A 15,674-nucleotide genomic window follows, 5' to 3' on the forward strand; every position below is an offset into this window, starting at 1 on the left:
AAAGTTGCCACGCAGGTGGATAGTGCTGTTAAGGGATACGGTGTGTTAGGTTTCATTCGTGGAGGATTGAGTTCCGGAGCCACAATATCATGCTGCACCTATACAAAACGCTCGTGCAGCTGCACTTGGAATATTGTGTACAGTTCTGGTCCCCATATTTCAGGAAGGATGTGGAAGCATTGGAAAAGGTGCAGAGGAGATTTACCAGGATGTTGCCTGGTCTGGAGGGAAGGTCTTATGGGGAAAGGCTGAGAGACCTGGGACTGTTCTCATTGGAAAGAAGGCGGCTAAGAGGGGAATATAGAGACATACAAAATGATCAGAGGATTAGATAGGGTAGACAGTGAAAGTCTTTTTCCTAGGATGTTGATGTCAGCTTTACGAGGGGGCATAACTATAAATTGAGGGGTGATAGATGTCAGAGGCAGGTTCTTTACTCAGAGAGTGGTAAGGGCATGGAATACCTTACCTGCTAATGTAGTCAACTCAGTCACATTAGGGAGATTTAAACGATCCTGAGATAAGCTCATGGATGATGATGGGATAGTCTAGGTGGACGAGCTGAGAATAATTCACAGGTCAGTGCGACATCGAGGGCCGAAGGGCCTGTTCTGTGCTGTATTGTTCTATGTTCTATGAACAGATCCACTCAAGGACAAAGGAGGGAATTTATGTATGGAAGCAGAGGAAGTGGGTAAGGTCCTTAATGAGTACTTTGCATTGGTATTCACTAAGGAGAAGGACTTGGTGATGGTAAGGTTAGGGATGGGTATGTTGATGTTTTAGGGCATGTAGATATTAAAGAGGAGGCAGTGTTGGGCATCTTGGAAACATTAAGGTAGGTAAGTCCCCAGGGCCTGATGGGATCTATCTCAGGATGCTGAAGGAGGCAAGGGAGGAGATTACTAGGGCCTTAGCAAAGATGTTTGGATCCTCTTTCACCACAGGGGAGACCCCAGAAGACTGGAGAATAGCCAATATTGCTCCTTTGTTTAAGGAGGGCAACAGAGATAAACCAGGAAATGTTAGACCAGTGAGCCTTACATCAGTGATAAGGAATTTATTGGAAAAGTGACAGTATTTATTCACATTTGGAAAAGAATGGATTTATTCGGGATAGTCAGCATGACTTTGTTCAGGGGAGGTCTTGTCTCACAAATCTGATTGAGTTTTTTTGAGGGAGATGATTGATAAGGGTAGGGCAGGGAATGTTGTCTACATGGACTTCACTGAAGCATCTGTCAAGGTCCTCGCAGTAGGTTGGTCCAGAAGATTAAGTCACATGGGATCCATGGTGAGTTGGTAGGTTGGCTTGGTCAGAGAAGACAGAGGGTAGTTGTGGAGGGGTGTTTTTCTGACCAGAGGTCTGTGACTAGTGATGGGTCAGTCAGTGCTGGAACCTCTGTGGTTTGTAGGATGAAAATGTAGGTGGGCTGATTTGTAAGTTTGCAGATGACATGAAAATTGGCAGACTTGTGGATAGTGAGGAAGTTTGCCAAAGGATAAATCAGGATATGGATCAGTTGGAAAGTTGGGGAGAGAAATGTCAGACAGAATTTAATCTGAACAAGTGTGAGGTGAAAAACCTTGGGAGGTGATATTCAAGAGGAGAGTATACAGTAAACAGCAGGACCCTGAGGAGCATTGGCACATATTGAGGAGATGTTGGGGTGCAGGTCTGTACTTTGCTGGAAGTGGATAAGATGGTAAAGAAGGTGCACAGCATGCTTGGGGCTTTTATCGGTCAAGGCCTTCAGTATAAAGTTGGCAAGTCATGTTGCAGCTGCATAACACTTTAGTTAGGCCATATTTGGAGTATTGTGTGCAGTTCTGGTTCCCACACTACAGGAAGGACATGGAGGCTTTGGAAAGGGTGCACAAACGGTTTACCAGGATGTTGCCTGGATTGGAGGGCATTAGCTATAAGGACAAGTTGAACAAACTTGGATTGTTTTCGCTAAAGCATTGGAGGTCGAGGGGTGACCTGATAGAAGCGTATAAAATTATGAGAGGCATTGACAGGGTGGATAGTCAGAGTCTTGTTTCCCCAGTGGAAATGGCAAATACTAAGGGGCATTGATTTAAGGTGAGAGGGGAGAAAGATTGAGGATATGAGAGAAAAGTTTTCTTTTTTTTACACAGAAGCTGTTAGGTACCTGGAGCATGCTGCCAGGGGAGATGGTGAAGTCGACGTTTCGGATGTAACCTTTCTTCAGGATTCTTACAATAAATGCAGTTTTACTCACATTGTTCTGTCACTCTTCCTCAATCTGATGTACCAATAATTCCTGGTCATTGTCAGTAAAAGCTAGCCCAGGTGAGGCTCAAACTCACAACCTTGGCCTCTCACACACCTCTATACTGTCATCCAAGTACCACGCACTAACCAATTGCGCCACAGAGCCGGCCAGTCCTGGAGGAGGATTACACCCGAAATGTTGACTTCACTACCACCTGGTGCTGCCTGTCTTGCTGTGTTCTCCCAGCCTCCTGCCCGTCTATTTTGGATTCCAGCATCTGCCACATTTTGTCTCTAAGGAGGGATGGTAGAAGCAGGAAAGACAGCAGTATTTAAGAGGCAGTTAGACAGACCCAGGAACAGACAGGGTGATGGAAATAGTTTAGAATAGCATCATGGTCAGCACAGGCATGGTGGGCCGAAGGGCTTGTACCTATGCTGGGCTGTTCTGTGTTCTAAAGTATACGATCTGCACAGAAGGCCATAAGATATAAGAGCAGCATTAGGCCATTCAGCCCATCGAGTCTGCTCTGCCTTTCAATCATGGCTGACGTGTTTCTCAACCCCACTCTCCCGCCTTCTCCCTGTAATCCTTGATCCCCTTACTAATCAAGAACCTATCTATTTCTGTCTTAGATACAGACTCAATGACTTGGCCTCCACGGCCCTCTGGGGCAATGAGTTCCACAGATTCCCCAACCTCTGCCTGAAAGGCCACCTGCTCATCTCAGTTCTAAAGGGTCATCCCTTCACTCTGAGGCTGTGCCCTCGGATCCCAGTCTCTCCAACTAGCGGAAACATCTTCTCCTTGTCCAGTCTATCCAGGCATCTCAGTATTCTGTAAGTTTTAATTAGACTGTCCCCCTCAACCTTCTAAACTCCAGTGAATACAAATGTAGAGTCCTTCATCCCCTGGATCATTCCTGAGCACCTCCTCTGCACCCCCTCCAAGGCCAGCAGATCCTTCCTTAGATACAGGGTCCAAAATGTGTCTAATCACTGCCATGGACTGGGGGGAGGGGTCACAATGCCATATGAGGGTGGGCTTCCAGTAGTACACCGTGGCCACTCTGAGATTGCTCAAGTTGAGCAGGGTCTTGGTGAGACCACACCTGGGGCACCATTTGGTGTTTAAAGTTCAAAAACAAAGAGAGAATATAAGTGCATTGGAAGCAGTTCAGTAGAGGTGGTGGATTGATTGAAATATGAGATCTGGAGAGCACACCTCCCCTTGTGGGAGGAGCTAGAGCGAGGGCCCCCATTTACAAAAACGGGGGCACTTGTTGAGGGCAGTGAACTGGAGAACTTTGCGTTTCACACAGAGCGTGGACTGTGTGTGGAATGAGCTGCCAGAGGAAGAGGTGGAGGCTGGTACAGTTACAGCATTTAAAAGGCACCTGGATGCGGACATGAATTGGAAGGGTTCAGAGGGATATGGGTCAAGTGCTGGCAAATGGGACTGGATTACCGTATATACGCAAGTAATAGTCGATCTCAAGTAAAACAATGACTGCAGATGCTGGAAACCAGATTCTGGCGTAGAGTGGTGCTGGAAAAGCACAGCAGTTCAGGCAGCATCCGAGGAGCAGGAAAATCGACATTTCGGGCAAAAGCACTTCATCAGGAATTCCTGAAGGGCTTTTGCCCGAAACGTCGATTTTCCTGCTCCTCGGATGCTGCCTGAACTGCTGTGTTTTTCCAGCACCACTCTACTCCAGATCTCATGTAAAAGTCGACCCTGGTTCTTCACAAATAAAGATCAACGTTTATGAGTCAGTGCCCCGGCCGACACGTCCCGCTCCAGTTTCCAGTCTGCCGGCTGCTCAGCTCCACTCCTGGTCTTCCAGTTTGCTGGCTGTTATATTCCGCTCCAGGTTTTCAGAATTACCATAATTAATTTTTTTTCTCTTCCTTCATTTAGAGATCAATAGGGCCTCTGCTAATGATACAGTATGAATTCTGATGGGCATGAATTTCAGCCCCTCAAAAGTAGTATCCATGTAATAGTTGACCCCATAAATTTAACCTTAAAAAGTAGTCAAAAAATTTGACTATTAATTTGAGTATATACGGTAGATTAGGATATCTAGTCAGTATGGACAAATTGGACCGAAGGGTCTGTTTCTGTGCTGTACATCTCTATGACTCTACGATCTGCTCCTGTCCCCAAGAGAGAGTGATGGTGGCAGAGAATTACTGAGTACAGAGATAAACAGTATCATGACGAAGAAGGGATTTAGTGGGTATTGGGTCAACAGCAAAGTGTGGAGGGGGCTCCAAATAGAACAGCCCTGACCTTACTAAAATAGCTGCTCCTGATCATAACTTGTATGCTCAGGTATATCCTTCCGATTCCTGCTTTAATAATTGTTAAATTATGGCGTTGGCTGTGAATTAGGACATAGAACATTACAGCGCAGTACAGGCCCTTTGGCCCTCGATATTGCGCCGACCTGTGGAACCAATCTGAAGTCCATCTATCTGAAAATTCTTCTCCGGTGTCCTGAGGGTTGGAAGAGATGAGGAATAAATGCATTTAAATAGTGCCGACGCTGGAAATCTGAAATTTACGCTGGAGAAACTCAGCAGGTCTGGCAGCATTTGCTGAGAGAGAAACAGCATTAACTTTTCCAATCTGAAAAGACTCTTCTTCGGAACTAAGAATGTAAAAGCAATAAAAAAAAGAAATGGAAGACTTTGCTTCAAGATTAATATGCAGGCGCCACCTGCAGGGCGGTGGGCAGGTTGTGGAGTTTGTGACTGTCAGAAATCTGCTGACAACTGTCAGCCTGTCTACGTCAGAGTGCCAACTTGAATACCAGGGAATGGTCCAGCTACTGTAATCAGGATGGCTAATTTATTTCAAAGGGGTTAGAGTACAAGGGTAAGGATGGAGAAAGTGAACACCACAGATGCTGGAGAGTCAGAATCGAAACGTGTGGTGCTGGAAAAGCGCAGCAGGTCAGGCAGCAACCAAGGGGCAGCAGAGTTGACATTTCGGGCTTAAGCCGTTNGGTGCCTGGGATGAGGTGGGGGGAGGGGAGATGAGGAAACTGGTGAAGTCGACGATGATGCTGTGTGTTTGGAGGGTCCCAGGGTAGAAGATGAGGCGTTCTTCCTCCAGGCGTTGGGTGGTTAGGGTTTGGCAGTGGAGGAGGCCTAAGACTTGCATTGTCCTTGGTGGAGTGGGAGGGGGAGTTGAAGTGGTTGGCCACAGGGCGGTTGGGTTGTTGGGCGCAGGTATCCCAGAGATGTTCCCTGAAATGTTCCGCAAGTTGGCGTCCTGTCTCCCCAGTTGTAAGGGAACGGATCCCAAAAGCAATGGAAACAGTAAATGAGATGTTTGGAGCTGCAGGAAAATCTCAGCCAGATGTGGAAGGATCCTTTGGGGCCTTGGATGGAGGTGAGGGGAGAGGTATAGGCACAGGTTTTACACCTCTTGCAGTTTCAAGGGGAAGTGCCAGGAGTGGGCCTAACGAGGGAGTCATGGAGGGAAAGGTCTCTGTCGAACACAGATAGGGGTGGGGAGGGAAATATATCCCTGGTGGTTTAAGAGTAAGGACGTCTTACTGCAACTGTACAAGGTGCTGGTGAGGCCACATCTGCAACACTGTGAGCAGTTTTACATTAAAGATCATGGAATCTCTACAGTGTAGTGAAAGACCACTCGGCCCATCCAGTCCATACCACTCCTCTGAAGAGCATCCCACCCAGACCTGTCACCCTCCCCACTACTCTGCCCCTGTAACCCTGCATTTCCCATTCACCTCACCTGCGCAGCTTTGGACTGCGGGAGGAAACCCACACTGACCACAGGGAGAATATGCAAACTCCACACAGATAGTTACCAAGACTGGAATTGAACCAGGGTCCCTGGTGCTGTGATGGCAGCAGCACTAACCACTGAGCCACCGATAAGAAGACAGTGTTTCGATGGAGACAGTTCAGAGAGGGCTCACTCTGATCCCTGGTGTGGAGGGACTGTCTTATGGAGACAGTTCAGAGAGGGCTCACTCTGATCCTTATGGAGACAGTTCAGAGAGGGCTCACTCTGATCCCTGGTGTAGAGGGAGGGACTGTCTTATGGAGACAGTTCAGAGAGGGCTCACTCTGATCCCTGGTGTAGAGGGAGGGACTGTCTTATGAGCAAAGGTTGAACAAATTGGCTAAACACTAGCCACTGGAGAATGCGAGGAGATCTCAGTGAAACATCTCCATTACTTAAGGGGCTTGATGGGGTAAATGCTGCCCCTTAAGAGAGAGTCTAGGACCAGAGAGCGTGGTCTCAGATGAAGGAGCATCAATTTAAGACTTAGATGAAGAGGAATTTCTTCTCTCAGAGGGTTGAGGGTCTTTGGAACTCCTTGCCACAGAGAGCTGTGTATATTTAAGGCTTGTGTATATTTAAGGCTTGTGTATATTTAAGGCTGAGATAGAGTTTCGATCAGTTGAGGAATCAAGGGTTACAGGGAAAAGGGTCAGAGCAGGCTTGAGAAGCCGAACTGCCTGACCCGATTTCTTATTTTTGTTACAGACTGATTTCTGGACGGTGGGATTCATACAAGGGGGATGAGATGGTTAAAACAAGGACTGCAGATGCTGGAAACCAGATTCTAGATTAGAGTGGTGCTGGAAAAGCACTGCAGTTCAGGCAACATCCGAGGAGCAGGAACATCGACGTTTCGGGCAAAAGCCCTTCATCGGGGTTAGGATGATATTCACTGGAGTTGAGAAGAATGAGGGGGAAATGGGTGGCACGGTGGCTCAGTGGTTAGCACTGCCGCCTCACTGCACCAGGGACCCAGGTTCAATTACAGCCTTGGGAGACTGACTGTGTGGAGTTTGCATGTTCTCCCCGTACTCCAGTTTCCTCCCACAATCCAAAGATGTGTAGGTCAGGTGGATTGGCCATGTTAAATTGCCCATAGTGTTCAAGCGTGTTTAGGTTAGGTGCGTGAGGGATAAATGTAGAGCAATGGAGAATGATTGAGTGGGATACTCTTCCGAGGATCAGTGTGGACTTGTTGGGCTGAAGGGCCTGTTTCCACGCTGTAGGGATTCTATGAAATAAAATTCACAGAAATTCTAGCAGGACTGGACAGGGTAAACACAGGAAGGATGTTCCAGATGACGGAGGTATCCAGAATCGGGGGGGGTTAGATGAGGAGAAATGACTTCACCCAGGAAGTGGTGAACCTGTGGCATTGTGTCCCACAGAAAATGGTCGAGGCCAAAATATTGAATGTTTTCAAGAAGAAATTAGAAACAGCTTTTAGGGTAAAGGGATCAAAGATATGGGAGAGAAAGCAGGAACAGGAAACGTGGTTGGGTGGTCAGCCATCTGGAAGGGCTGAATGGCCTACTGCTATTCCTATTTGCTATGTTTCTAATGCCATCAGTGAGAGGGTTGAGGAGAGTATGCGGGAGGGGATGAACATGCTACAGTCAGCAGCAATGAGGAGCCATTTCTTTATCCTTCAGGCAGTGTAAGGACAGAATGTTTTAAACATGGCGACCAGTGGAGCAGGGCTAATTGAGTCCATGGCTTCTTGTATCCAAACAACTCTGGCATGGAAAATAGTGCTTACCATTTGGGAGGGAGAAAAGCTTCCTTTCAACTCGAATGGTTTCTGCCGCCCCCAAGTCATATTCCTCCATTCGCTCAAAGTCAATGGTGTAGGGTTTGCTGTTGAAGATCACATCAATCTTCTTCTCCTTCTGTTGAAATGCTCTCTCTATGAACGTACACGCTTTCAGGGAGTAGGGCACGGTGGTACCACCTCGACAATGCCTCACCCACTGAACAGACCTGGCCACTGTCATTTCTTCCACCTTCGCCATTTCATCCTGGGCGATCCAGTGCATCAGGCGGGCAATGTCCTCCTTGGCGTCAATGACGTAATCCGCAAACCCGTGAACCCTGACCTCAGCACCCTGCGGGGTGATCGCCACGGCGTGTTTCCGCTGGAGGTATTCCAAGTAGTCAGCGTAATCTTTGTTCAGGTTCCGGAAGCACTGGTGCCTCATCACTTCCTCACGGAGGTGGGAGCGGACGCTGCTCTCCAACTCCTTCACCAATCGGTCAATGTCTCCGTCGCTATCGCCGCAGATCATCAGCTGTGCCGAATTGGAGCTCCGCGTGGCCTCCACCATGGACATCCTGATTGCTTCCTCAAGGCTGGCCTCTGCGCTCCCCCCGTGGGAAATCCCAGCAGAAAGCTCCTGTTGGCATGTGGCCATTTGCTTGGAAAGTTGAAGGGCTTTCTGAAGCTCCTCGTCCTCACTGGTCAGCTGGTACCTGCTATCCATGGAGTACTGGAGGGCAAGGCAGAGCTCGGCATCATCCATGTCTTGGTCAAGGACAGCTGCCACCCCAGTGCCCACTGTCGCCTCCTCAGTCTTGCCTCCATCTTTATCCTGATGACTCTCTGCGTCAGCTCCAGCAGAAGGCTCATCCTCAGCTCCGTCAGTGCCATCGCCCTGACGCAGGTTGTTTGGTTGGTCGGTGTAGAGATCCTCCTCGATCGGAGTGCACTCATTCCCATCGGAAACCCTTTGGGAAGTTGTGACAATCCCGCCTTTGTTTCTCCTCTGGCTTGAGGCACCTGTGGGGTCTTTAATCGACGCGAGAAGATTCTGGATTTCATCTGGAAGAAAAGCCACTGTGAGAAGCTGACCAGGAAATCACATTTCTGCTGGTCCCACCCCATGTCACACTCCACCAAGACCTCTCCTCCTTTCACGGCATATGGACATCACTGACAAAGCCAACATTTATTGTCTATCTGCAGCTGCTCTTGAACGGAGGGGGTCCCTGGATCATTTCAGAGGGTAGTTAAGAGGCGACCACATTGCTGTGGGCCTTGAGTCACGTATAAGCCAGACAGAGCCACAAACCTTCACCCACCTCCATGCAGAAGGACAAGGGCAGCAGATACGTGACATCACCCCCTGCAAGTTCCCCTCTGAGCCACTCACCACGCTGACTTGGAAATGTATCGCCGTTCCTTGTCACTCATCTTAACGACACTAAATGGATTGCAGTGGTTCAACAGGGCACCTCACTGCCTACTTCTCAAGGGGAAACTGGGGACAGGCAAGGAAACTGGCCATACCGACAGTATGCTCGCGGCCCATCAGGTCGACACTGACATACCTCCCACTAAAAGTACACTGACCCCAACTTTCTGCATATGTCCCAAGTCCTTGAATGTTGTGATATTTGAAGCGCTCATCCAAACATCTTTGAAAGGTTGTAAGGTTTCTGGCCATTTACCATCCCAGGCAGTGCATTGCAGATTCCCACCACCCTCTGAGTGACATATATTTTCCCAAATCCTCTCTGAACCTTCTGTCCCTTATCCTAAACCTATTCCCCCTTGTGATTAACCCCTCAACCAAAGGGAACAGCTGCTCTCTATTCACCCTGCCCATTTCCCTCATCATCTTCCACACATCAATCATGTCCTCCCTCCCTCAATCTTCCCTGTTCTAAAGAAAACAATCCAAGCCGTCTAGTCTCTCCTTCTAGCTCAATTTGTCCATCCCAGGCAACATTCTGGTGAACCTCCTCTATAGCCTCTCTAGTGGTAACACTATCGGAAGGATGTTGTGAAACTTGAAAGGGTTCAGAAAAGAATTACAAGGATGTTGCCAGGGTTGGAGGATTTGAGCTATAGGGAGAGGCTGAACAGGCTGGGGATGTTTTCCCTGGAGTGTCGGAGGCTGAGGGGTGACCTTATAGAGGTTTATAAAAACATGAGAGGCATGGAGAAGGTAAATAAACAAACTCTTTTCCCCAGGGTGGGGGAGTCCAGAACTAGAGGGCATAGGTTTCGGGTGAGAGGGGCAAGATATAAAAGAGACCTAAAGGGCAACTTTTCCCACACAGAGGGTGGTACGTGTATGGAATGAGCTGCTGGAGGAAGTGGTGGAGGCTGGTACAATTACAACATTTAAGAGGCATCTGGATGGGAATAGGAATAGGAAGGGTTTGGAGGGATATGGGCCGGGTGCTGGCAGGTGGGACTAGATTGGGTTGGGATATCTGGTCAGCATGGACGGGTTGGACCGAAGGGTCTGTTTCCGTGCTGTACATCTCTATGATGCAATGACATCCTTCCAGTAGTGAGGTGACCAGAACTAGATACAGTACTCCAGCTGTGGCCCGACCAAGGCTTTGTACAACTCCAACATTACCTCCCTGATCTTAGACTTCATGCTACGAATGATGAAAGTGTCATTTCTTAACTGTTCTATTCATGTGCTCTGTCCTATTCAGGGATCTGTGAAATCCCTCTGTTCCTCTGAGCTACCCAATGCCCTGTCATTCATTAAAAATCCCATTATCTTGTTTTCTCCTCCAAAGTGCATCACTTCGCTTGTATCAGGGTTAAATACCATCTGCCACTGCTCTTTCCCATCCTACTAACCCAGCCATATCTTCCTGTAACCTACAACCCATCTTCTTCACTTTTAACCACTCTACAAATTATGGTGTCTCTGCAAATTTGCTTAACATTCTCCAACATCTCTATCTATATTAGATGCCCGACAGTGTGGAAACAGGCCCTTCAGCCCAACAAGTCCACACCGACCCGCCGAAGAGTAACCCCTCCAGACCAATTCCCCTACCCTAAATCTGCCTAATGCACATAACCTACACATCCCTGTGTAGGGAAATTTAGCATGGCCAATTCACCTGACCTGTACATCTTTGGACTGTGGGAGGAAACCGGAGCACCCGGAGGAAACCCACGCAAACACAGGAAGAATGTGCAAACTCCACACAGACAGTCACCCGAGGCTGGAATTGAACCTGGGTCCCTGGTGCTGTGAGGAAGCAGTGCTAACCACTGAGCCACTATACCGCCCTTATTGTTGGTTATATGTCATTTAGATATATAATAAACAATGAGGGTCCCAGTACTAATCTTTGGGGTCTACCACTGGACACTTTCCAAAAGAAAGCCCATCTTTTCCCAAACCTCAAGCCCATAAAAGTTGCAGAGTGCAAAAGGAGGCAAGAAGCAACACAGCTCCTTCAGGGCTTTCCAGTTTGTGTTCAAAGATGAACAAACGAGATCTTGCACTTACCGAGATTGGGAATATTCCCATTTGCGTCACTCAGATCTTGCTGCTGGAGGGTCCTATGGACAGAAACATCTCTCTCAAAGCTCGGCGTGACCTGACTGTGTTGGATTTCCAGGGGATGCTGAATGGAAAAGGGAAAGGCCATTGTTAGCAGCAGCAGAGGGAAGGCAATGGAATGGAGTCAGTCTACTGCTCTACCTAGTCCTGAAGAAGGGTTAATACCCAAAACATTGACTTCTCCACCCCCTGATGCTGCCTGGTTTGCTGCGTTCTTCCAGGCTCCTGCTCCCGGGCCCCTCCATCCTCCTGCTCCCGGGCCCCTCCATCCTCCTGCTCCCGGGCCGCTCCCCTCCATCCCTCCATCCTCCTGGACCCCTCCATCCCTCCATCCTCCTGCTCCCCTCCATCCCTCCATCCTCCTGCTCCTGGGCCCCTCCATCCTCCTGCTCCCGGGTCCCTTCATCCTCCGCATGGAGGCCGCAACACATCAATCCCAAATACTGGAGGACTTCTGGGTTATCCAGGCCTCACCGGAGGTAGGAAAAGGCAGCACCGTTCCCTTCCCTAAGTTCGCAAACTCGGAGGGAACGTCATTCTCAGGAGAGGATGGCAAAACAAGAATACCACTGTTTATTCCAAAAGACATCCTGTACATATTCCCCTGTGAGCAGGATTCTTCCAGCCAGCCTGCGTATTGATGCCCCCCACGATTATTGTAATATTGCGTTTCTTAGTTGCTTTCTCTATCTCCTATTTTATTCCAGTTTCTTCTCCAGATCAGGCTAGGAGACCTGAACATAACTCCCAGCAGGATCTTTCTCCTTTGCGGTTCGTTAACTCCACCCACGCAGATTCTCCACCTCCCTACTGTATATCACTTCTTGCTATTGACTTAATTTCATTTCTTACTAACAAGGTCACCCTGCTCCCTCTGCCTGTCCTCTCGACAGGACACACATCCTGGGAAATTTAGTTCTGAACTCTGAGAACCCTTGCAGCTATGCCTCTGCGATCCCCACTCCTTCCATAATTTTCCAAGCAACTGAACCCACCTCCCCCCACCGACTCCCCTTTAATTTAAAGCCCTCGCCACAGCCCTAGTTCTGTGATTTGCGAGGATTCTGGTCCCAGCATGCTTCAGGGGGAGTGTGTCCCATCGGAACAGCCTCCTCGTTCCCCAATGCCAATGTCCCATGAATTCAAATCCATTTCTCCTACACCAAACATGTTTACCTCTTCCATCTCATTGACCCTGTGCCAATTAGCTCATGGCTCAGGTGGCAATCCAGAAATTACTACCTTTTTGGTTCCATTTTTTAACGTAGCCCCTACCTGCTCATACTCCCTCAGCACAACCTCTTCCCTCTTTCTACCCACATCGTTGGTAGCTACGTGGACCATGACAACTGGACCCTTCCCTTCCCACTCCAAGTTCCTCTGCAGCCCAGATGCCAGATCTTGGATCTCAGCACAGGCAGGCAACACAGTGTTACAATGCAGAGCTCAAACTCCTCTATTAATTAAAACCAAACACCCAGAAAAGCTCACCTTGACTCGTAATCTGTTAACATGTAAGTGAGTGACAGAGAACTCCTAAATCCCACTACTTAAAGAAAAATAGCAATTCATATTTCTAATGCTAATAGTGAACACTAAACAAACACTATTCACAATTGCAAGCTTCCTTTTTCTTAACTACTTACTATCTGACCCCAACTCTATAAAAATGCTGTTCTAATAATTACATTTATTAAAAATTACATTAACTTAATCTCAAGACCACACAGTCTCTGTCTTCTCTGCTGTCTTCAATGTTCTGTCTGCTGATCTCCCTGGGTTGTCATCTTTTTACTGTGAGTATGGGCTGAGAGGTGGCAAATGGAGTTTAATGTGGAAAAGTGTGAGGTGATTCACTTTGGAAAGAGAATAGGAATGCAGAATACTGGGCTAATGGTAAGATTCTCGGTAGTGTAGATGAGCAGAGAGATCTCAGTGTCCATGTAAATAGATCCCTGAAAGTTGCCACCTAGGTTGATAGAGTTGTTAAGAAGGTGTACGGTGTGTTAGCTTTTATTGGTATCCGGATTGAGTCTCGGAACCATGAGGTCATGCTGCAGCTGTACAAAACTCTAGCGCAGCCACACTTGGAGTATTGCGTGCAGTTCTAGTCACCGTAGTATAGTAAGGATGTGGAAGCTTTGGAAAGGATGCAGAGGAGATTGCCTGGTGTAGAGGGGAGGTCTTATGAGGAAAGGCTGAGGGTCTTGAGACTGTTTTCGTTAGAGAGAAGAAAGTTGAGAGGTGACTTAATAGAGACATATAAGATAATCAGAGGGTTAGATAGGGTGGACAGGGAGAGCCTTTTTCCTTGGATGGCAATGGCTAGCATGAGGGGACATAGCTTTAAATGGAGGGGTAATAGATATAGGACAGAGGTAGTTTCTTTACTCAGTAGTAGGGGGCGAGGAACGCCCTGCCTGCAACAGTAGTAAACTTGCCAACTTTTACAGCATTTAAATGGTCATTGCATAAACATATGGATGATAATGGAATAGTGTAGGTTAGATGGGCTTCAGGTTGGTTTCACAGGTCGGCACAACAGCGAGGGCCGAAGGGCCTGTACTGCGCTGGAATCTTCTATGTTCTACAGGAAAAAGTACCTTTGAGAGAGAGTGTATTCTAATTTCTTTGACCGCAAGGTGTTAGATGGGCAGTTAGCTTTCTGGCTCTATGGCAGTTACTCACTGACCAAATTTGAAAATGCCCGCATTTTTTATACCCCCACCACAATCCCCCCCCACCCAACATCATACCATCTCATTGGTCCAATGTTGTCAAAACAATGAATTCAAACTCGACTGGGTTTTGGTATCCTGGGCATAATTTAAACTAATTGGTTAAATGCGAATTGTTATCAAAACAGCAATCAAAACTCAGGTATCCATTTAACAGCCATTTGCTACATGTATCTATTTTGGAACAGCTAGACTCATCTTTCCATTTGGGCAGCTGAGCCTGCATTTTAAGTTTACTTCAATATTCAGAAAACACTCTCTATTTTAAAGTGAACATACATGTTTTCAACTTCGTAACAACAGCCTTGGGAACTCTTGATCCTAGCCAATGAGAACAGCGTCTAGTCCCTGACTACAATGACATTTCCCTTTTCTCCCCACTCTGGAGCAGTTCAGTGTGCCACAGGATTATGGTCAGTTACTCATCCTCCCTCCAGCCCACACTCTCATCCACACAGGGAGCAAGAATCTCAAAGTTGTTAGACAACCTCAAGACCTGAGGCTCCTTTAGCACTACCTTCTGTATCCCTCTACCTGCCTCGCTCATAGTCACACCCTCCTCTCCCTGACCAAATTTGAGGTTGTTAATCCATGAGTGTGACTGCCTGCTGAAACACAACATCCAGGTAACTATCCCCCTTCCCGATGTGTTACAGTGTTCAAAGCTTAGACTTCAGCTCAACTGCTCTAAGCAGGAGATCCTCAGGCAATCAACACTTAACGTTCTTCCGAAGACTGTAGTTCGGGTTGTGGATGAAGTCGTGGATTTGTCCACTGAGTGAGGCGGCGAAATGTTTTCAGAATAGCGCACCAGCTCAGTGAATGAATCCATGACTTCAACCAACACTTATTACAGTTGTGGTCACTGAGAACCCTGACTGTATCCACCAACTCCCACATCGTGCAGGTACAACACATGGTCTGGCCCTGCATCTCTATTTTGTTTAGTTTATTGGATTAGATTACTTACAGTGTGGAAACAAGCCCTTCGGCCCAACAAGTCCACACCGACCCTCCAAAGGGCAACCCACCCAGACCCATTCCCTTACATTTACCCCTTCACCTAATGCTACGGGCAATTTAGCATGGCCAATTCACCTAACCTGCACATCTTTAGACTGTGGGAGGAAACCGGAGCACCCGGAGGAAACCCACGCAGACACGGGGAGAATGTGCAAGCTCCACACAAGACAGTTGCCTGAGGCGGGATTTGAACCCGGGTCTCTGGTGCTATGAGGCAGCAGTGCTAACCACTGTGCCACCGGGCCGTCTTTTCTTAAAACTGGTTTTATAGTTTGTAATCTGTAAATATTTCTCCTATTTATCTTCAATCTGAGAGTAACCTATTGATAGATAGTTAAATCAGCAGCTCTCACCAAGCAATGAACTGGCAGTTTTCCTGTGATGTCATTCTTTTGCACTGACCCCTGATCCTGTTTTAAATAAAACCTCACAAATTATGTAGCAAAAAAAATAAACAAAAAACACTTCTTCCATTCTGCAGCAAATTCCTGCTTTACCTCCAAAGACCCCAAACCATCTTCCCA

General features: G+C 47.6%; 1 protein-coding gene across 4 annotated transcripts in view; it reads right to left on the reverse strand.

The window, feature by feature from the left end:
- The window catches only part of parp10 (poly(ADP-ribose) polymerase family member 10), a 55,432-nt gene that overhangs the window by 9,004 nt on the left and 30,754 nt on the right, over positions 1-15,674 (reverse strand). For all 4 annotated transcript variants that reach the window (XM_043690907.1, XM_043690906.1, XM_043690905.1 and 1 more), the window contains 2 exons: positions 11,336-11,453; positions 7,828-8,886 (listed from right to left, as the gene is read on the reverse strand). In XM_043690907.1, coding sequence (XP_043546842.1) covers positions 7,828-8,886; positions 11,336-11,453 — 1,177 coding nt within the window. The remainder of the gene's footprint in view (positions 1-7,827; positions 8,887-11,335; positions 11,454-15,674) is intronic.

The sequence above is a fragment of the Chiloscyllium plagiosum genome, chromosome 5, assembly GCF_004010195.1.
Source record: "Chiloscyllium plagiosum isolate BGI_BamShark_2017 chromosome 5, ASM401019v2, whole genome shotgun sequence".
NCBI lineage: Eukaryota > Metazoa > Chordata > Chondrichthyes > Orectolobiformes > Hemiscylliidae > Chiloscyllium > Chiloscyllium plagiosum.